The following is a 22,248-nucleotide window of genomic DNA, read 5'->3' on the forward strand; positions in this document are numbered from 1 at the left end:
TGTTAGCATGTTAGCATGTTAGCATGTTAGCATTAGCATGTTAGCATGTTAGCATTAGCATGTTAGCATGTTAGCATTAGCATGTTACCATGTTAGCATTAGCATGTTAGCATTAGTATGTTAGCATGTTAGCATTAGCATGTTAGCATGTTAGCATGTTAGCATTAGCATGTTAGCATTAGCATTAGCATATTAGCATATTAGCATTAGCATGTTAGCATTAGCATTTTAGCATGTTAGCATTAGCATGTTAGCATTAGCATGTTAGTATTAGCATGTTGGCATGTTAGCATGTTAGCATTAGAATGTTGGTGGCAACGTAATGTGCAATAAACTTAGACAAAATACCCCATTGAAAGTCAACCAATTGGACCCTTACAGGGTCTGAAAGGCTAAATGTCATCAAATGGTGGTCCGTGGCTCAAATGCTGCACAGACTTGGCGAGCTGTAGGCACCCAGTCAAATTTCCTGAAATTTGTTTCTAGTTAAGTATGCGTTTTAGATTTCAACCTGTGTTTCTGCCATTGCATGGCAGGCACCCAGAATAATTATCATCATCATCAATACGCGAAACTTCGACGTCTATGGCCGGCCGCACGGTTTGCCAAAGCCCCGCAATATATACATCAAAACGTGCGGCTCTGGAGCCGCACGTTTACTTAATCGCACGTTAACCGCACGTTTATACTTAATCGTAATTATTATCATCATCAATACGCGAAACTTCGACGTCTATGGCCGGCCGCACGGTTTGCCAAAGCCCCGCAATATATACATCAAAACGTGCGGCTCGGCCGGGAATGGTGTGCTTGTGCTTTTCTTTCCGATTCGTGTTACCGTGCCGACGTAATTCGCAATAAACGACGCGAAAATGCCCCATTCAAAGTCGATGGGGAGACGCGGGTAAAAACAGAAAACGACACGTTACTTTGGAGCCACATTGCTCGGGCATACTGTTACGTAGAAACACGATTTAAACGTCAAACAGCACACGAGGCCATCGACTTTGTGGTGGTTCAGACGGAATTCGAATACGTTGCACGGTTTGCCCGCTATGGCAGTTCAAAGTGTGTGTGGTCTGAGCAATATTCTCGACTCAGAGTGTCGCACGCCCAGAGAGAGAGCGGATCAGAGTGAGAAGCCAATGTGAAGACTATACCGAAATTCTCCGAACAAATCGTCCTCACGGCCAAAATATTCACTTTACACGCATGGGTTTCGGTAATTTTGTAGCCACACTCGTCCTCTTTCACCCAATGTCACAACCAAAGCCCAGATACATACAGTACGTGAACTACAGCTCTGAAAGCGACAGGTGTACCATCATAATGTGTCAAAAACTCCATGTTAACTGCCTGAATGACTCAGCAATTTTTTCATCACAAGCACAATTCTTAACTCGCTCTTATAACCACGTTTTTCATCGTACCAATGCCACGATCGCACACGGCGTACCTCAATGCCTCGGGTCACTCACGGTGAAAACAAAAATCGCATTCGACTTTTACTTTTTGCGATAGAGCAATTTGTTCGGACATACGTTCTGTCATAGAGAGTCACTGTGCTTTTAACTTTCAATACTGTTTGCATTGCATAGACTAGCCCAGGTGAAAATGATACTTTGTTAATGATTCAAGGTCACCTGACCAACTCTCACACACGCGCGCACACACACGCACATGCACACATGTGCACGCACACACACACACATTGAAAGTCAATAGAGAAATTCGGGGAAACACGTAACTCTGTCATTTCTCAACCGTTTCGGACGTGGGGCGGCTCGCCAGAACCGGGCCGCCCCCCCTGAGCAAAACCAAATGGACCCCTTAGCATGTTAGCATTAGCATGTTAGCATTAGCATGTTAGCATGTTAGCATTAGCATATTAGCATGTTAGCATGTTAGCATTAGCATGTTAGCATGTTAGCATGAGCATGTTAGCATTAGCATGTTAGCATGTTAACATTAGCATTAGCATGTTAGCATTAGCATATTAGCATGTTAGCATTAGCATTAGCATGTTAGCATTAGCATGTTAGCATTAGCATGTTAACATTAGCATGTTAGCATTAGCATGTTAGCATTAGCATATTAGCATGTTAGCATGTTAGCATTAGCATGTTAACATTAGCATGTTAGCATGTTAGCATTAGCATGTTAACATGTTAGCATTAGCATGTTAGCATTTAGCATGTTAGCATGTTAGCATTAGCATGTTAGCATTAGCATATTAGCATTAGCATGTTAGCATTAGCATGTTAGCATGTTAGCATTAGCATATTAGCATGTTAGCATATTAGCATGTTAGCATGTTAGCATTAGCATGTTAACATTAGCATGTTAGCATTAGCATGTTAGCATTAGCATATTAGCATGTTAGCATGTTAGCATTAGCATGTTAACATTAGCATGTTAGCATGTTAGCATTAGCATGTTAACATGTTAGCATTAGCATGTTAGCATTTAGCATGTTAGCATGTTAGCATTAGCATGTTAGCATTAGCATATTAGCATTAGCATGTTAGCATTAGCATGTTAGCATGTTAGCATTAGCATATTAGCATGTTAGCATATTAGCATGTTAGCATGTTAGCATTAGCATGTTAGCATTAGCATGTTAGCATGTTAGCATTAGCATATTAGCATGTTAGCATGTTAGCATTAGCATGTTAGCATTAGCATGTTAGCATTAGCATGTTAGCATGTTAGCATTAGCATATTAGCATGTTAGCATATTAGCATGTTAGCATGTTAGCATTAGCATGTTAGCATTAGCATGTTAGCATGTTAGCATGTTAGCATTAGCATATTAGCATGTTAGCATGTTAGCATTAGCATGTTAGCATTAGCATGTTAGCATTAGCATGTTAGCATGTTAGCATGAGCATGTTAGCATTAGCATGTTAGCATGTTAACATTAGCATTAGCATGTTAGCATTAGCATATTAGCATGTTAGCATTAGCATGTTAGCATGTTAGCATTAGCATGTTAGCATTAGCATGTTAGCATTAGCATGTTAACATTAGCATGTTAGCATTAGCATGTTAGCATTAGCATATTAGCATGTTAGCATGTTAGCATTAGCATGTTAACATTAGCATGTTAGCATGTTAGCATTAGCATGTTAACATGTTAGCATTAGCATGTTAGCATTTAGCATGTTAGCATGTTAGCATTAGCATGTTAGCATTAGCATATTAGCATTAGCATGTTAGCATTAGCATGTTAGCATGTTAGCATTAGCATATTAGCATGTTAGCATTAGCATATTAGCATGTTAGCATGTTAGCATTAGCATGTTAGCATTAGCATGTTAGCATGTTAGCATGAGCATGTTAGCATTAGCATGTTAGCATGTTAACATTAGCATTAGCATGTTAGCATTAGCATATTAGCATGTTAGCATTAGCATGTTAGCATGTTAGCATTAGCATGTTAGCATGTTAGCATTAGCATGTTAGCATTAGCATGTTAGCATTAGCATGTTAACATTAGCATGTTAGCATTAGCATGTTAGCATTAGCATATTAGCATGTTAGCATGTTAGCATTAGCATGTTAACATTAGCATGTTAGCATGTTAGCATTAGCATGTTAACATGTTAGCATTAGCATGTTAGCATTTAGCATGTTAGCATGTTAGCATTAGCATGTTAGCATTAGCATATTAGCATTAGCATATTAGCATTAGCATGTTAGCATTAGCATATTAGCATGTTAGCATATTAGCATATTAGCATGTTAGCATTAGCATGTTAGCATTAGCATGTTAGCATGTTAGCATTAGCATATTAGCATGTTAGCATGTTAGCATTAGCATGTTAGCATTAGCATGTTAGCATTAGCATGTTAGCATTAGCATGTTAGCATGTTAGCATGAGCATGTTAGCATTAGCATGTTAGCATGTTAACATTAGCATTAGCATGTTAGCATTAGCATATTAGCATGTTAGCATTAGCATGTTAGCATGTTAGCATTAGCATGTTAGCATGTTAGCATTAGCATGTTAGCATTAGCATGTTAGCATTAGCATGTTAACATTAGCATGTTAGCATTAGCATGTTAGCATTAGCATATTAGCATGTTAGCATGTTAGCATTAGCATGTTAACATTAGCATGTTAGCATGTTAGCATTAGCATGTTAACATGTTAGCATTAGCATGTTAGCATTTAGCATGTTAGCATGTTAGCATTAGCATGTTAGCATTAGCATATTAGCATTAGCATGTTAGCATGTTAGCATTAGCATGTTAGCATTAGCATGTTAGCATTATCATGTTAGCATGTTAGCATTAGCATGTTAGCATTAGCATGTTAGCATTATCATGTTAGCATGTTAGCATTAGCATGTTAGCATTAGCATGTTAGCATTATCATGTTAGCATGTTAGCATTAGCATGTTAGCATTAGCATGTTAGCATTATCATGTTAGCATGTTAGCATTTTAGCATTTTAGCATGTTAGCATGTTAGCATTAGCATGTTAGCATATTAGCATTAGCATGTTAGCATGTTAGCATTAGCATATTAGCATTAGCATGTTAGCATTAGCGTTAGCATTAGCATGTTAGCATTAGCATGTTAGCATTAGCATGTTAGCATGTTAGCATTAGCATGTTAGCATGCTAGCATTAGCATGCTAGCATTAGCATTAGCATGCTAGCATTAGCATTAGCATGCTAGCATGTTAGCATGTTAGCATGAGCATGTTAGCATGTTAGCATTAGCATGTTGGCATGACAAGTGTTTGGTTGGTTGGTTGGTTGCATTTGGAGTTTGTTGTTGCATGTGGGGGTCCCCGGAACATCTAGGCACACAGGAACACCCCCAGCCTGGTTCCTGTCACAACGAGAAGATGAAGTTAACATCATAATACAGCAGCAACACCAAACCTTGGGCTATCCACATAGCGTGCTGACTGGGTAAAAAAACAAATGTCAGCTAAATGTAGACCGTAATTAGCCTTAGAACCTTTAAGTGAGCTGGAAATTGAACCATCTTGTATTTCTGCTTAAAGGCCTGTCTTGGTTTAAAGCCCACTCACCACGACAAGGTGCAGGCCGAGAGTGGGGGACACATGAGGGTGGGGGAGACAGGGGACAAACATGACAGGGGGGGTTCACGGGACAAACACAGCGACAAACACAAGACAAACACAGGTGGGCGACATTGGGAGAAACACGGTGAGGACACGGAACAAACACAAAAAACAGAGGTATGGGACAAACACACAGGGTTAAACATTAAAAACATGGAACAAACAGAGGGGAGACACAGATATGGGTCAAACACAGGGGAAACAGGAAAACACACGGAACAAACAGAGGTGAGACAGAGACACAAGACAAACAGAACAAACAGGGAGGGGGGACCAACAAACGGAACATACACGGAGGGAAGACACAGAGACACGGGACAAATACTGAGGGAAGACAGATACACAAGACAAAGACGGTACACAAGCAGGGGGACACAAGAGACAAACAGGGGGAGTAACAGGACAAGCATGGGGGGACATTGGTGGGAGACACAAGACAAACCGGGGGAGAGGGGGCATGGGACGAACACAGGACAAACACAGGGAAGTGGGAATGGTGCAAACATGGAGGTGGGAATGGTCACAGGACAAACATGGCGGGAGACACAGGACAGATCCAAGGGGGGGGGGGAGGGGGACACCATCCAAGGCGAGGAACTGATGGAGTGTGCGGAGAGTGCAGCCAGCGCATGGTGAAAGGCAATATGGGGAACGAACTGGCCAGATGTATGGAGAACCCGGATGACTGGGAGTGACGATGGAGAGCTCATCTGAGGACGGCCTAGAGATACCTTGGGTCTTCCCGTTTGTCCCTCAGCTGTCGTTGAGCTTTACGGTGGCAGGCTGATGGACGGTTAATGGCTGGCTGTGATGTGATGTGACTGACAGGCTGTCGGGTGGGCTTGCTGGCATGTGACTGACTGGCGGATGGGTCGTTTGGGATGCTGATGGCTGGCTTGAAGTCAACACGCAGTATATGGCATCGTGATAACTGTAGTATGAGCCAGCGCATGGTGAAAGGCAATATGGGGAACAAACTGGCCAGATGTATGGAGAACCCGGATGACTGGGAGTGACGATGGAGACCTAGAGATCCCTTGGGTCTTCCGATTTGGACGGCTGATGGCTGGCTGTCATGTGACCGACAGGCTGTCGGAAGGGCTTGCTGGCATGTGACTGACAGGCGGATGGGTCGTTTGGCATGCTGACGGCTGGCTTGATGTCAACACGCAGTACTTCATTTGTTCCTCAGCTGTCGTTGAGCTTTACGGTGGCAGGCTGATGGCTGGCTGTCATGTGACCGACAGGCTGTCGGGTGGGCTTGCTGGCATGTGACTGACAGGTGGATGGGTCGTTGAGCTTTACGGTGGCAGGCTGATGGCTGGCTGTCAGGTGGGCTTGCTGGCATGTGACTGACTGGCGGATGGGTCGTTTGGGATGCTGATGGCTGGCTTGAAGTCAACACGCAGTATATGGCATCGTGATAACTGTAGTATGAGCCAGCGCATGGTGAAAGGCAATATGGGGAACAAACTGGCCAGATGTATGGAGAACCCGGATGACTGGGAGTGACGATGGAGAGCTTTACGGTGGCAGCTTTACGGAGAGCTTTACGGTGGCAGGCTGATGGCTGGCTGTCATGTGACCGACAGGCTGTCGGGTGGGCTTGCTGGCATGTGACTGACAGGTGGATGGGTCGTTGAGCTTTACGGTGGCAGGCTGATGGCTGGCTGTCATGTGACCGACAGGCTGTCGGGTGGGCTTGCTGGCATGTGACTGACTGGCGGATGGGTCGTTTGGGATGCTGATGGCTGGCTTGAAGTCAACACGCAGTATATGGCATCGTGATAACTGTAGTATGAGCCAGCGCATGGTGAAAGGCAATATGGGGAACAAACTGGCCAGATGTATGGAGAACCCGGATGACTGGGAGTGACGATGGAGAGCTTTACGGTGGCAGCTTTACGGAGAGCTTTACGGTGGCAGGCTGATGGCTGGCTGTCATGTGACCGACAGGCTGTCGGGTGGGCTTGCTGGCATGTGACTGACAGGTGGATGGGTCGTTGAGCTTTACGGTGGCAGGCTGATGGCTGGCTGTCATGTGACCGACAGGCTGTCGGGTGGGCTTGCTGGCATGTGACTGACTGGCGGATGGGTCGTTTGGGATGCTGATGGCTGGCTTGAAGTCAACACGCAGTATATGGCATCGTGATAACTGTAGTATGAGCCAGCGCATGGTGAAAGGCAATATGGGGAACAAACTGGCCAGATGTATGGAGAACCCGGATGACTGGGAGTGACGATGGAGACCTAGAGATCCCTTGGGTCTTCCGATTTGGACGGCTGATGGCTGGCTGTCATGTGACCGACAGGCTGTCGGAAGGGCTTGCTGGCATGTGACTGACAGGCGGATGGGTCGTTTGGCATGCTGACGGCTGGCTTGATGTCAACACGCAGTACTTCATTTGTTCCTCAGCTGTCGTTGAGCTTTACGGTGGCAGGCTGATGGCTGGCTGTCATGTGACCGACAGGCTGTCGGGTGGGCTTGCTGGCATGTGACTGACAGGTGGATGGGTCGTTGAGCTTTACGGTGGCAGGCTGATGGCTGGCTGTCGGGTGGGCTTGCTGGCATGTGACTGACTGGCGGATGGGTCGTTTGGGATGCTGATGGCTGGCTTGAAGTCAACACGCAGTATATGGCATCGTGATAACTGTAGTATGAGCCAGCGCATGGTGAAAGGCAATATGGGGAACAAACTGGCCAGATGTATGGAGAACCCGGATGACTGGGAGTGACGATGGAGAGCTTTACGGTGGCAGCTTTACGGAGAGCTTTACGGTGGCAGGCTGATGGCTGGCTGTCATGTGACCGACAGGCTGTCGGGTGGGCTTGCTGGCATGTGACTGACAGGTGGATGGGTCGTTGAGCTTTACGGTGGCAGGCTGATGGCTGGCTGTCATGTGACCGACAGGCTGTCGGGTGGGCTTGCTGGCATGTGACTGACTGGCGGATGGGTCGTTTGGGATGCTGATGGCTGGCTTGAAGTCAACACGCAGTATATGGCATCGTGATAACTGTAGTATGAGCCAGCGCATGGTGAAAGGCAATATGGGGAACAAACTGGCCAGATGTATGGAGAACCCGGATGACTGGGAGTGACGATGGAGACCTAGAGATCCCTTGGGTCTTCCGATTTGGACGGCTGACCGACAGGCTGTCGGGTGGGCTTGCTGGCATGTGACTGACTGGTGGATGGGTCATTTGGCATGCTGATTGGCTGGCTTATGGTGAAAGGAAATATGGAACGAACTGGCCAGATGTATGGAGAACCCGGATGACTGGGGTTGACAATGGAGGTCTCATCTGTGGACGGCCTAGAGATCCCTTGGGTCTTCACGTTTGTCCCTCAGCTGTCGTCGAGCTTTACGGTGGCAGGCTGATGGACGGCTGATGGCTGGCTTTCATGTTGACGGCTGTCGTGGGCTTGCTGGCATGTGACTGACAGGCGAGGCGGATGGGTCATTTAGCATGCTGATGGCTGGCTTGAAGTCAACACGCAGTAGACGGCATCGTGATAACTGTAGTATGTGTGCAGTACACCCGACTGAAGGCAATACCCTGGTTGTGATATGTAGATGTGATCAATCAGGGTATTATTTTCGGTTGTTGCAGTGGAGATCAGCTGGCTGTAGCCTTTGGACTCAAACTCCTCCTTAACTAGTTTCCGGTCCGTCTTGAGCAGGTCCTCATTGAAGTCTCCACAGACAACAACAGGCTGGCAGTCCATCAAGGCCAAGGATTCCAAGAGGCGGCCAAGGTTGAGACAAAAGGCGCTTTTCCTGTATTTGGGGGGTCTGTAGACAGTGGCTATGAGCGCTTTGACTGGGGCCTCAACTCTGACGACTGCAAACTCGAGATCGGTGACATTGTGAACGGCCCTCCGGGCGTCTGCTAGAAGACTACTTCTGTAGTAGACCGCGACTCCACCTCCCCTTTCTGTAGCAATGTCCTTAGTGTTGGTGTACGACACGTGTCTGTTGCGTGCAAACACATGGTATCCCTCCAGCTCGATGCCAGGGGGAACGGAGGATCCAGTCAAATGGGTCTCTGTCATGCACAACACATCGGCGTGTCTGAATTCGTGGTGCGCTTTCACGTCCCCAATGTGCGACATTAGCCCCTGTGCGTTGTGATGCACGATGGTCAACGTCGGGCCGATGTTGTCTGCTGACTTGACAAAGTGCAACAGTGGTCTCGTCATTTGGAACGAAGCACGAGTCATGCTCTCCATTGCCGCCTTTATGTCTGGGTTGGCATAAATCTTCTTCTCGTTGAAGTCTGTGATTTTGAGCCCTTGAAGGGAGGTTGTTCGGCTCAGGGCGACATAGGCCATTCCGGGTTGAAAGATGTGCTTCAGAGACACCACTGCATAATCCATGGTCATGCCTTGCACTTTGTGGGCTGTACACCCAAAGGCAAGTTTGATGGGAAACTGCCGTCGCACCACCGTTGATTTGGTCAGTCTCTCCTCAAACCTTTCGATGTACACCAGGTCATCAGTTGGCCCTTGAATCTTCCTGCGGAACGTCCGACCTGCCGTGGGATTGTCCAGTTGGAGGCCAAGCAAATCCACAACGGTCTGCCCGTTTGCAGTGGTTGTGACAATGTTGGCTATTGTTCCAAAGGTCCCGTTTACCATCCCATCTTCAACGTCTAGATTCCTGATGACCATGACTCGCGCTCCTTCAGCAGCTTGGAAGGTTGACGGCAACTCCCTCGAGTTGCCTCTGAAGGGACAGACCAGCGGCGTCATGTCTTCGGAGTTTCCGTACTTCCGATAATCTTGAGCTTGAATCGTGGAAATCTGGGTGCCGAGCTCGGTGATGACCACATCGTTGTGGGCATCGACCTCCTTGTTTGTCGCAAAGATATGAAGGACATCACGTGGGCAGTCTTTGCTTTCAGCCACAGCCTGTGCGAGCAGACAACTGTCGTGGGCACTCAGAGCGTCCGCCTTCCCCTTTACTCTCAGCCTGTTCAAGAGTTCGGCGAAAATGAGATCATCTTTCTGACGCATGATCTCGGTAAGGTCGACCATCTGAAAATCTGCCCAGACACCTGGCACAGCCTCGTTGACAATGCAGAGCGCTTTGCTATTACCAACGGGTGGCAGCTGGTAGAAGTCTCCAACTGCGAGGACAGACATGCCACCAAAGGGTTTCCTGTTGCCCTTGATCTGCTGCAATCGCAAGTTGACAAAGTTAAAGAGCTCCTGGGAGACCATGGATATCTCATCAATGATCAAGATCTCGGCGTGGGCCAATACCCCTCTCACGTCGTCCAGTGCATTTCCAAGTGAAACATACTGTTCCTTCAAACTTCTCGGCAGCTTCAGCAAGGAGTGCAGGGTTCGTCCATTGATGTTGAAAGCCGCAGTGCCGGTAAACGCTGACAGCAGCACCAAGGGCTGGGTCATGTCTGCTTCGTTGCGATAACTGGGCAGTTGGCGGAGAATCTTGGTACCCTCCTGATAAATGCACTTGATGACATGGGATTTGCCACAGCCAGCACCCCCAGAGATGAAATAAAGAAAGGGCTCAGGGTCGTCACGCAAGACGCGCTTCAAACACCATTGACGCACGGTGTAGAAGATGGACGCTTGCGTTTCGTTGAGGCTCCGGTACATGCTCCTGACATAGTCCGGGCTCAATTCGGGAGCATCGATCACTGGCATCGCTTTACTGGCGTCGGGATGGACTTGGTATTCGGGAACCTCGTCTCGCTCTTGTCGCTCGTGGGGATCGCTGGGTTTCCGAAGGCTGATGCACTCCAAACGGTCGACCTCGACCTCTGGCGCAAAAGTGTTCCACGCATTGAAAACTGCTCCTTCTTCCGCAAGCGTGTCCAGTACCTGATCCACAATTCTCCCCCGCCCTTCATATAAGTCCTTGTTCTTATCCACAATCTCCTTCACACGGACGCGGAATCCAATCCTTGTCCTGGCAAGATCATGTTCGTAGAACTGCTCATACGTGGCATGGGTCTCGCCTTTCAGTTCCCTGTCTGCTCTGTGTGGAAAGTACAGTTTCAGCATCCCTCTGTAGTACTTCTCCTTGTTTTTCTGCTCGGAGAATCGAGTGAAGCGAATAACGGCGACTCTTTCAAGGTTGGTCCTTTTCTGAACATACCCCATGTCGTTCTGCAGGGGCAGTGCGTTCTGCAATTTGCTTGTGCTGGCCAGAACCCTGTATTCGGACGCAAACTCAGCAAGACACATGTATTCGAACTCCGGCTCGTCTGGTCTGTTCAAGTACTTCTCGGGAATGCCTGACATCCACACATCTTCTGCGTCTGGGTCCATCTCCTTCAGTTTACTCATGGGCTGACTCATTCTCAGGCCATCCTCATCGGTCTGTAGGAAAATGACCTGACGCGTGCACTTTTTAAGCGGGAGACTGCATACACGCGCGACAGACTCCTGAGCGCTGACCTCTCTGTGCTGAACGTATGTGTGCATGATGTGCTTCATTTCATCCATTTCTTTGGCGTCCGGATTAGACTTGCGCGCGTCCGCAACGACTGCGCTGAGGAGCTCGGACATCTCGTGTTCCGGTTTCGCCACGTAAGCCATCATGTACTGGGCACAAGATGCATCATCTAGTATATACTGGATGTCCATGTTGGCGTCCCACACTCGCAGCAGATGGGGATTGTACGCATTTATCCAGCACTCATCAGGATGACGCCTCAGGTGAACTTGCGGTACAGTGCTAAGGTCAAAGACAAATTGCAGATACCGCCCCCGAGTAAGGTTGCATTTCTTGAGCAGTTCTGGCAAATCCCTGAATGAGGCTTCAGGGTCATTGAGCATGTCTCTCAGTGGTGCCAGCTTTTCCTTGGCCTCCTTTTGTTTCAATGTCTCTTTCCGCGAGCCTTTTCGCCTTTTGCCTTTAGCTTTCTGGCCACTGCCGCTGTTGTCTTTCTGACCGTCATCGTCATCATCTGAGGACAGGAGACGAGGAAGTGCGATGATAGTTTCGTCCATGGGTAGTTTGGGGAACCCAAATCGACAAGTCACATTTCCTTTCTTGCATGACCTGGAGTGGTTCCGGCTGTGAACTTGAACTTCAGACACGATTTTGTGGAGCTCGGGGTCTGCATACTGGTCAGGCATCCTGCAACTGACGTACTTGTTTATGAAGTCGTCAACACCAGGATCCTCAGCATCTGGTGCATTCTTGACCCAAACCATCATGTGTATGTGAGGGCTACCACGAGCCTGGAACTCCACGCGATAGAAGTAATCCTCCACTTTACCGACTGGATGTGCAGGCGACAGCAAAAAAGCGACGGCTGCGTCCACTCTCTTTTCAAACAATCGCATGAGAGTGACAGGGTTGCTCCGGAGAATGTCGCATTTTGCAACCCAGTCTAGCTCTGAGAAGTCCCCTTGTTCACCTTGTTGTGCTTTGATGGCCTTAATGACTTCTGGCCACCTCATCTCCGCGGCACTCAATGTGATGAACCAGTTGGGCTTTCCGAGCTGTCTGCACATAGCGTGGAGATCTTTAAGCGCTCTGCTCCAGAACGCCGGAGTGCCTCTGAGGGGCTGCATGAAGCGCGTCGCATCCCTGTTACGGACGAGCTTCACTACCTCGTTTTTGTCCTGAAGCATTTTGTTTGACAGCGTTCTTCCGTCCCTGGTATATCTTTTCCCCTTCCGCGTCTGGATGGACATGCTGTTGGTAGCCTGCTGCGTTTCTGTCACAAACTGCGCAAAGAAGAGGTAGGTTTGGTCGGTGGCAAAGCGGGTATCGACAGAAAGGAGCCTCGCATTGAAGTACCTACTTGGGGACAATTTGATGTCTCTGACCTCATCTAATGTATTCTCTCCGGTTGAGAACTGCACGGGAAAGGCCATGCTTTCAAGCTTGGGGACGGTGAAAATACCCACAGGTCTGTTTCCTTGGGCTGGAGCGATGCTGAATACCCCCTCACCGTACGATAGGATTTCCTGTGCGATGTCAGGAGGCTGCATGCAAGAGTCAAAGATCAGACCGGGTCTAAGTTCCTCCTGTTCGCTAGACGGCTGTTCACCTGTTGTGTCAGCAACAGGTGACACAGCCTCTTGTGCATCTTCCTCATCGACTGACAGTTCATCCTGGAGGCGGTCAAACGTGGCATTATCATTAATGACTATGTCACGGTATTCCGGATGAGTCACTTTCAGTTTCCTCAGTGCCGCCAGCACATCTGTCATGTTCACCGTGTGGAAGTGCTGATATCCCTTGTACTTGATGTTCCGCTTCAGCTTAACCTGCAACAGCTGGTCTTCATGTCTGGACCTCGGCAGAGCATTCACCGTGGCTTCCACTTCCGACGGTACACACACAACTGGACCATGCACTGCCCTTTGCCGTCCTTTCGGCAACGAAATAATTTTAGCAAAGGGTATGTACTTTGCGATTAGCTGCCTTTCCAGGTAATTCAACAGTTGCAGCTCTAGGGGAATGGGTGCTGGTTCCAGCTTATTAGCAGCTGCTATGCATGGCATCCTCCCTTTTGTTAGGTTGTCGTCACAGCTGTAGCAGATATACTCCTGTTTTCTCTCATTTGCAACGTCACACGGGGCTGAGCATTCACAGTCACATATGTGCACATACTTGGCTGTCAAGCAAGCAGTTACCAGGTGTGGGTTTAATTTGAGGTACTTTGCCCTGTTGCACCATAGGACCTGATTGCCGAACAAAACTCTGTGGCACACCGTACAAACAAATGTGGGCCCTAATTGAATCCGTTCTCGGAATTTCGACATGTGAACTTTCATAAGAGCTTCCATTTCACGTAGAGACTGGCGGTTTGCAATATGTATGGATTTCCTCTTTAGTCTCATAGCACACTGCAACTTGTGGTGGATACGGAGTATAGTATCTGCTGCGAGTCTCTCCATCTTGTTCTTGGTGCACAGTTGTATATGGCGCCGCCTGAATTCAGCGTCATTGTGATATCTTTGATGGTGCTTCTGTTTGTGTGATTCACGGAAAACAGCATCGGTGCTCCATCTGTTGTTCTGCTTCTTTTTGTGTGATTCACGGAAAACCGCATCGGTGCTCCATCTGTTGTTCTGCTTCTTTTTGCGTGATTCACGGAAAACCGCATCGGTGCTCCATCTGTTGTTCTGCTTCTTTTTGCGTGATTCAGGGAAAACCGCATCGGTGCTCCATCTGTTGTTCTGCTTCTTTTTGCGTGATTCACGGAAAACAGCATCGGTGCTCCATCTGTTGTTATGCTTCTGTTTGTGTGATTCACGGAAAACAGCATCGGTGCTCCATCTGTTGTTCTGCTTCTTTTTGTGTGATTCACGAAAATCAGCATCAGTGTTCAATCTCTTTTTCCAATAGTTTTTCATGAAGGCTTTATGTGTTTCACGGAATCCAGCATCAGTGAGCCAGCGTGTGGTCCTGGATTCATTCTTGTACTCATGCTGTTTCTGCACAAGTTTCCGCTGATTCTTTATTCGCCTTGCTTTATTTAGTTTGGAAAGATGATATTCTGGAGTCTCACTGGAGCCGTGGTCAAAGAAGGGCACACTGTGAGGTGGTGCCGCTGGTGCCTCACTGGAGCCGTGGTCAAGGGAGGGCACACTGTGAGGTGGTGCCACTGGTGTCTGGTCAATTTCAAAGACAACAGGCAAGAGCTCATATGACGCATGAGTAGGACGGCCTTTGAGGACCAGGCGCAAGTGGCAGGCCAAGTCAGTCACGTTTTGGAAAGTCAACATAATTGCTTTTCCTCCAGATATTGGCATACCCCAGTCATTTCTTGAGTGTGAATCAAACAACCCGTAGCGTCCTGATCTGTCCCGAAACACTGCAAAGCATTCAGGATGAACCATCAACACTGCATGGGTGAGATCATTTGACAGGCACTGCAGCTGTTTGGCAAGGGAGTAATTCTTTCCTTTTGTTTTGTTCAAGGGACCAACTTTCAGGTCTGACATGTCCATGCGAACGGTGTAAACACTGTTCTCGCCGAAGACCCGATTTGGCAACTGCTCCATGGTCAAGAGATCTGACTGATGCGTATTGTCCAAATGCAGATGCTGTATTGTGTCTTCGTAGAGAACATCTCCCTGGACAAGCACTTTGTCAAGGCAGGCCGTGTCAAAACCAACTCCCTCATTGTGGTAGGCAAGAAAGGTGAGAGCCATGCAGGTGCACTGAGTGTTTGACCTCTCTGACTCAGGATTGGTGCGTATGTCACCTTGACACATAGTGGCACTCACCAATTGTGGCGCTCGCTGCAGACCCTGCTTTGCATGCCACCTGTTGCTCTGCACTGTTGGTACTGCTGCTCTAATTGTCACATTTGTTGACGGTGCAGGAGTCTTGCTGGAGACATGGTCGATTGCTGCAGTAGCTGGTGTGCTTGTCACACTTGTTGACGTTGCAGCAATCTCGCTGGAGCCATGGTCGATTGTTGCAGGAGCTTGCGCACGTGTCACATTTGTTGACGGTCCAGGAGCGTCGCTGGAGTGATGGTCAAATGAAACAGGCACAAACTCATACCGCGCTAAAGGAGAACGCTCTTTGAAAAGCATGTCAAAGTGGCGGACCAAACCACTCAGATCTTGGAACGTCAGTAGAATAGCTTTTCCTTCAGGCATCGGCAAACCTGTCGCAGATCTCGAATGGGAGTCAAAAACGCCATAACGTCCTGATGTGTCACGGAACACTGCAAAGCATTCGGGACTTACAATCAGGAAAGCACGGGTGACCTCTTGCGACAGGCACTTCAGTTCCTGCTCCAGAAACAGCATATCCTTAGGTATGTTAGTGTGGTGTTTGGCTGATGGGTTCACATAACCAACTTTCACATACCACATATTGACACTGTAGAAATTGCTCTCAACGACAACCTGTTTTGGCATCTCCTCTATGGTCAGATTCCTGAACGTAAGCTTTGCTTCATGGTTTTCCACAAAAAGGTGGCGTATATTGTCTTTGTAGAGATCATCTCCCTGATAAAGCACTTTGTCAAGGGAGGATGTGTCGAAACGCACTCCATCAGTGTGGAAAGCCAGAAAGGTGAGCGCCATGCAGGTGCACTGACTGTTCAACTTGCCTAGCCAAGGCTTATAGGGGTTGATGTAGGTTATGTCCGCTTGACAGATGCTTGCCCTCACTGACTGCACAGGCTGCTGACTCTGCCTCACCGCACTCTTCTCCCGACGTTCAACAGGGGACATCTGATGTAAGCAAGAGCACACAAACCGTTTCATCACCATTTGACATAGCGCCTCTTGGACAGTATAAACATTCTTAGATTTTACCAATTTATCTGGGTCAGAAAGGGAGAGAAACTTTTTAAAACGCTTCAATGTCAACATAAACATTGCATCCAAATTACCTCGCTGCCACGTGGAATAGCTGGGCGACCCACATAGCTGGAAACATGGGATCGGACGGCAGCATCCATCGCATCTGAGAAGTCACGGGGAAAAGACACAGGATCTGGTCGGATGGAACACTCAGCCAAGTCCACCTGTGGAGCAAAGTACGTCAAATCATACACATCAATGATAATGGTAATATAATATTGGCTGCATGTTAGCATGCATGTTAGCATGTTGACATGCTAATTCTAACATGCTGATGCTAACATGCTAAGGCAAAAATTATAATGCTAACATGCTAACATGATAATGCTAACATGTGCTAATGTGCTAACATGCTAATGTTAACATGCTAATGCTAACATGCTAGTGCTAACATACCAATGCTAACATGCCAATGCTAACATGCTAGTGCTAACATGCTAGTGCTATCATGCTAACATGCTAGTGCTATCATGCTAACATGCTAATGCTAACATGATAATGCTAACATAATAATGCTAACATGCTAATGCTAGCATGCATGATAACATGCTAGTGCTAACATGCATGCTAACATGCTAATGCTAGCATGCATGTTAACATGCTAGTGTTAACATGCTAGTGCTAACATGCTAATGATAACGTGCATGATAACATGCTAGTGCTAACATGCTAGTGCTAACATGCTAATGCTAACATGCTAATGCTAAATGCTAATGCTAATGCTAACATGCTAATGCTAAATGCTAATGCTAACATGCGTTAATGTGCTAACATGCTAATGCTAACATGTGCTAACATGCTAATGCTAACATGCTAATGCTAACATGCTAATGCTAACATGCTAGTGCTAGCATGCTAACATGCTAGTGCTATCATGCTAACATGCTAATGCTAACATGCTAATGCCAACATGCTAGCATGATAATGCTAACATAATAATGCTAACATGCTAATGCCAACATGCTAATGCCAACATGCTAGCATGATAATGCTAACATAATAATGCTAACATGCTAATGCCAACATGCTAACATGCTAGCATGATAATGCTAACATAATAATGCTAGCATGATAATGCTAACATGCTAGTGCTAACATGCTAACAAGCTAATGCTAACATGCTAGTGCTAACATGCTAACAAGCTAATGCTAACATGCTAACATGCTAACATGTGCTAACGTGCTAATGATAACATGTGCTAACATGCTAATGTTAACATGCTAACATGCTAATGTTAATGCTAACATGCTAACAAGCTAATGCTAACATGTTAACATGCTAATGCTAACATGTGCTAATGTGCTAACATGCTAATGCTAACATGTGCTAACGTGCTAATGCTAACATGCTAACATGCTAGTGCCAACATGCTAATGCTAACATGCCAATGCTAACATGCTAACATGCTAACAAGCTAATGTGCCAACATGTGCTAATGTGCCAACATGTTAATGCTAACATGCTAATGCTAACATCCCAACATGCTAGCATGCTGGCATTCTAACATGAAGACAGAGGGGGCGGGGCTTAAGCAAAAAGTACAGCTCATTCCCATTGGTGGTTATAGCTGTGTAAAGGCCAGCCAATAGGAATACAGAGGGGGCGGGGCTTAAGCAAGTACAGCTCCGTTCCTATTGGTGGTCTACATCTATGGACCAAATTGCGAGGCTGTAGCATGTTGCAAACCAAAGTTATGGCTCTGTAAAGGCCGGCCAATAGGAAGACAGAGTGCATGCATGTGTGTGCATGTGTGTGCGTGCGTGTGCGCGCGCGTGTGTGAGAGGTGGTCAACTTGACCTTGAATCATTAACAAAGTATAATTTTCACCTGGGCTACTCTATGCAAACGCAACAACTGATTAGAGTGCCACTCACTTCAGACAAGTGTGATTTTGTTTTTACATAACTATGATAAAACATGACAAACCTGCTGCTCCCGAACGAGCCCCCTTGTAGTAGACTGCACACTAGGCTGGCTCGTCTGTAATGAGAAATAAGACATGCAGTTTGATGTATAAAAGTAAATAACTAAATAAAAATATATGTTGTTCAGACATACTAACAGAACGACAGGCATTAGTCCCACAACATGCGTTGTCGATTGCAACTAACCCGTGGCTACTGACATGCGTGGTAGGTCAAAACTAACATGTATCAGGTTAAAAATGTGTCTGCACCTTTGTTAAATTGACACGCACACACTCCTCTCTCTCTCCCTAATTAATTAGTCTCATGTCCTGCAGCTGCGTCTAGTTTCTCCTGGCGGATCCTGCCGGGAGCTGCCTATGCCATAGAAAGCATAGATGAGTTCCAGTCTAGGTTAAAACTAACCCGTGGCCCCCGACATGCGTGGCAGGTTCAAACTAACCCGTGGCTTCCTGTGAGGTTAGGTTTAGGGGTTGGGGTAGGGTCGTCAGACTTATGCCTGTCGGGCTGTTAGTACGTCGGACCAAACACATGCAACCGTCACAGTTACAGGTTACAAACTCCTTACTGTGGCAACAGGTGAACGAGCTGGTCTGCTGATCTGACGGCTGACAATAACTCTCGGAGACACGCTTCTGACGGGCAGTGGTGTCACTGGAGAGGTGGAGGGCGATGGCCTACGACTGACCTGTAATACAAACGGAGCTAATGATGCAGGTGTAGTTTCAGACTCATTTAGCATTTGCAGATTGTGGAATAGTTGTAATACACATACACATAATACATACACATACACATAATAGTTGTAATACACGACACTAGCTAAAAAGCAACACAACCATTGAAGACAAAAGTGAGGACGCATATTGTGATTGGCCATAATGACATGATGAATGATGATGGATGATTAGAGCGCCCTTCACTTCACAGAAGTGAGATTTTGTGTTTGTTGAACTATGATACAACAATGATAAAACATGACTGTGGCTAAAACTAAACAGTGTCGGAGTTACAAGTTACAAACTCCTTACCGTGGCAACGGGTGAATGAGGCACTCTCACCTCGCGGTGTGATGTCCTAGGACTGACCTGTGTATACAAACAGAGCTAATGATGCATAGTCAAACATTGTCCAATACATTTATAATGTCAAACAGTGGACACTGCAAACCCTGTGTGTACCTTTTACTTATTTAGATGCGTGTACATTAAAACACAAAGACGCAAAACAATGTAAACTTTTCAATGAAATTACCTTTCCACCTGATGGAGCAGCCACATTCATTGCATCCAAGATGCTAGGGCTAAACCAGACAGGGTTGAGTGGGATGGAACTCTCTGGCAAGTCCACCTGTGGATGAAAAGAGAAAGGAAATGTGACCATGCATTAAATCATACACCGCAATAATACTGTTGTCAAATGGAAACCTTCTATGTCAAAGAAACCTATTTCTGAATACATGGAAATCTGTGTTGCAACAGGTCCAACGTAGTGGTTGTCACAACCTATTTCTAATACACTCCATTGGTTAACCCATTTTGGGGAGGAACCCCTTTTGGTGTTAGCATTATGTTATGCTTTAGCTATTGAAAAATAGCAGCTCTACAAGCTCATAGCGCTATGAGCTTGTAGGTCTGCTATTTTTGAAAAATCGAAGAACGACTTTTTCAGAAAACTGTCAGGATGTAGAAGACACTTTTAGAATCTGATCTCAGGTCACAATGGGTTAAACACATGCATACAGGGATTAAAGCAAGGTTGGTGTGATATGGCCTGTTGCACATTGGCACATTGTCAACCCAAGCGTTTCAATTCCATGGTGGCTTGCAACTACATGTGTCTACTTGCAATCATTTGGTTGCAAGGCGTTGCCTGGCGACCCATTGGTGTGGTTTGGAGTTTAGGATTAGATCAACCCTCCAGCCTTTAATTAAACACTAGACTACATCTGTGTAACATTTGTGCTTTGGCTATTCAAAAATAGCAGATCTACAAGCTCATATTGTCTTACATCTGTGACACCGTACGAGCTTGCAGCTCTTTTCCCACTCATCTCAACTGGTTATAGTACCGAGTCGTACATATCAAGGCAGGAATCACACCTGCTTTAATGAGGTACTGTGGTCAGGTATTGTTGATCAATGTTAAGATAAGGAAACCTTTGGAACATTCAGTACGTAAGTAAGTGTGTACTGCCAACACAGGCAGATACAGTATTGTTCATCATGGGGTGTGCCCACTGAACTGGGCAGGTCTTCCCCACCATAAAACAATACAGGGTTTCAGTGGTTAAAGATGACAAACCTGCTGCTGCTGCTGCTGCTGCTGCTGCGACCAAGGAACGGTAGGCTGGTTGGTCTGAAAGGAGAAATGCAGGTTGATGAGCACAAAGTAAACTAGAACTGCACTCTGTCGAGTGCCTACTTGCTTGTTGCACACAAGTAAGTGCGCAAGCAGAGCGCAAGTACTGTCGACCGCTGGTGACTTATATGTCGATCAGTGTCGGGTGGATTAAAGGAAATGCCTCTATGTATATGTAATTTGTAAGTTGATTAGCGTTATACTGTGGTTACTTGCCCCGTTTGATGCGTATGTATCGTAGCAGCATATGACGTCAGGGTATAACTAGCTCTCAATGATGACGTAATAAAGATGTGGATTAAAGGACCCAATGCCAGGGTGTAATTGGTTTTTGATGTTGACGATATGTTTTAGTGTCGGGAGGATTAAAGGTAATGCCCCTATGTATACATGTATGTAATCTGACACCACTGCCATATCAAGCACAAGTAGTCATTACGTCATACGCTGGCACGGCGCATACATATCAAATGGCGACATACGCATCGAAGCACTGGACTAAAACTATTACTTGTGCGCTCTGCTTGTGCAAGTAACTAATATGATAACAGAGTATCCCTTGTCACAAACCAATAAGGGGCAGCAGTGACTCAGGGATACAGTAGCTAGTTAATGTCAAAGTGTCCTTGAGCAAGACTCTGAAATGCTCCATTTACGATATTTACCATGAAGCAGTGACACGATTCGACTACTTACAGCAGCAGCTGAGCGGGGTACGTGCACTTCTTTGCTGACAAGAGACCTGGGATACACGCTTCTGACAGGTGCTGGTGGCAACACAGCTACAGACTTGCGTTGTGGGCAAGGTGATGTCCTCCTAGCACTGGCCTGTGCATAGAAACAGAGGAAAACGTTTACAGGCTGGAAAATAGGAACTCCGCCATCTTAGATTTTACTCATTCAGATTTAAAATGCTCAGACCTGGTCTGCTCTCAGCTGCAGTTGTTCGTGAACAGCAGACGACAGCAGCTGTGCAAGGATTGGCATACCACCGTCATCGCTCAAGTGTACCTGACAGACATAAGACACATTCAGATAAATATTTCAATTACCCTCTATCTGATATGAATTTTTGCATTCATATGATCGGCAAATAATGCAGATTCTCCACATGACATTCCACTTACGTTGTCTCTGCACCACAAGTCCAGTTGTGTGAGCGGGAATGCCTCTACTGCACTGATGTAACGGACACCTTTTAAATAAAATAAACATGATGTAGTAATCATAATACAGTATTGCATGGATCAGCGTAAACAGACATAAGCGGTTGGGTATGCATTCTTATTATTTACCGCAGAAGGCCGCCGTGCGCTGGAATTCCTGACGCAAACACATTTCCTGTTCAACGTCCACATTCAGACGGGGAGGGAAGTCCAGAACACAGACCTGATAAAAAAAAAAAAAGGCTTCTTCCTAAAAAACTACACCTTTGAGGCATTACAGTACATACTGAAACATAAAAAAATAGAAAGAATTAACTTACATTGACTAAGAATTAACTTACATTGTCCCAGCGAGCAAGTGCGGTGACCAAG

The 22,248-nt window shown here is 46.4% G+C and overlaps 1 protein-coding gene across 1 annotated transcript in view; it reads right to left on the reverse strand.

The window, feature by feature from the left end:
- Positions 1–5,977: 5,977 nt before the first annotated feature.
- The window catches only part of LOC306918011 (uncharacterized protein), a 22,502-nt gene continuing 6,231 nt past the window's right edge, over positions 5,978–22,248 (reverse strand). The window contains exons 7-18 of the mRNA XM_079530909.1: positions 22,218–22,248; positions 22,006–22,099; positions 21,838–21,905; positions 21,632–21,721; positions 21,407–21,538; positions 20,654–20,707; positions 19,604–19,699; positions 19,381–19,437; positions 18,918–19,037; positions 18,351–18,404; positions 16,453–16,587; positions 5,978–16,291 (exon numbers count right to left, since the gene is read on the reverse strand). The exon at positions 22,218–22,248 is cut by the window's right edge and continues 110 nt beyond it. Coding sequence (XP_079387035.1) covers positions 8,567–16,291; positions 16,453–16,587; positions 18,351–18,404; positions 18,918–19,037; positions 19,381–19,437; positions 19,604–19,699; positions 20,654–20,707; positions 21,407–21,538; positions 21,632–21,721; positions 21,838–21,905; positions 22,006–22,099; positions 22,218–22,248 — 8,656 coding nt within the window. The 3' untranslated portion in view covers positions 5,978–8,566. The remainder of the gene's footprint in view (positions 16,292–16,452; positions 16,588–18,350; positions 18,405–18,917; positions 19,038–19,380; positions 19,438–19,603; positions 19,700–20,653; positions 20,708–21,406; positions 21,539–21,631; positions 21,722–21,837; positions 21,906–22,005; positions 22,100–22,217) is intronic.

Source organism: Electrona antarctica (genome assembly GCF_951216825.1).
Source record: "Electrona antarctica genome assembly, contig: scaffold_40, whole genome shotgun sequence".
Taxonomy (NCBI): domain Eukaryota; kingdom Metazoa; phylum Chordata; class Actinopteri; order Myctophiformes; family Myctophidae; genus Electrona; species Electrona antarctica.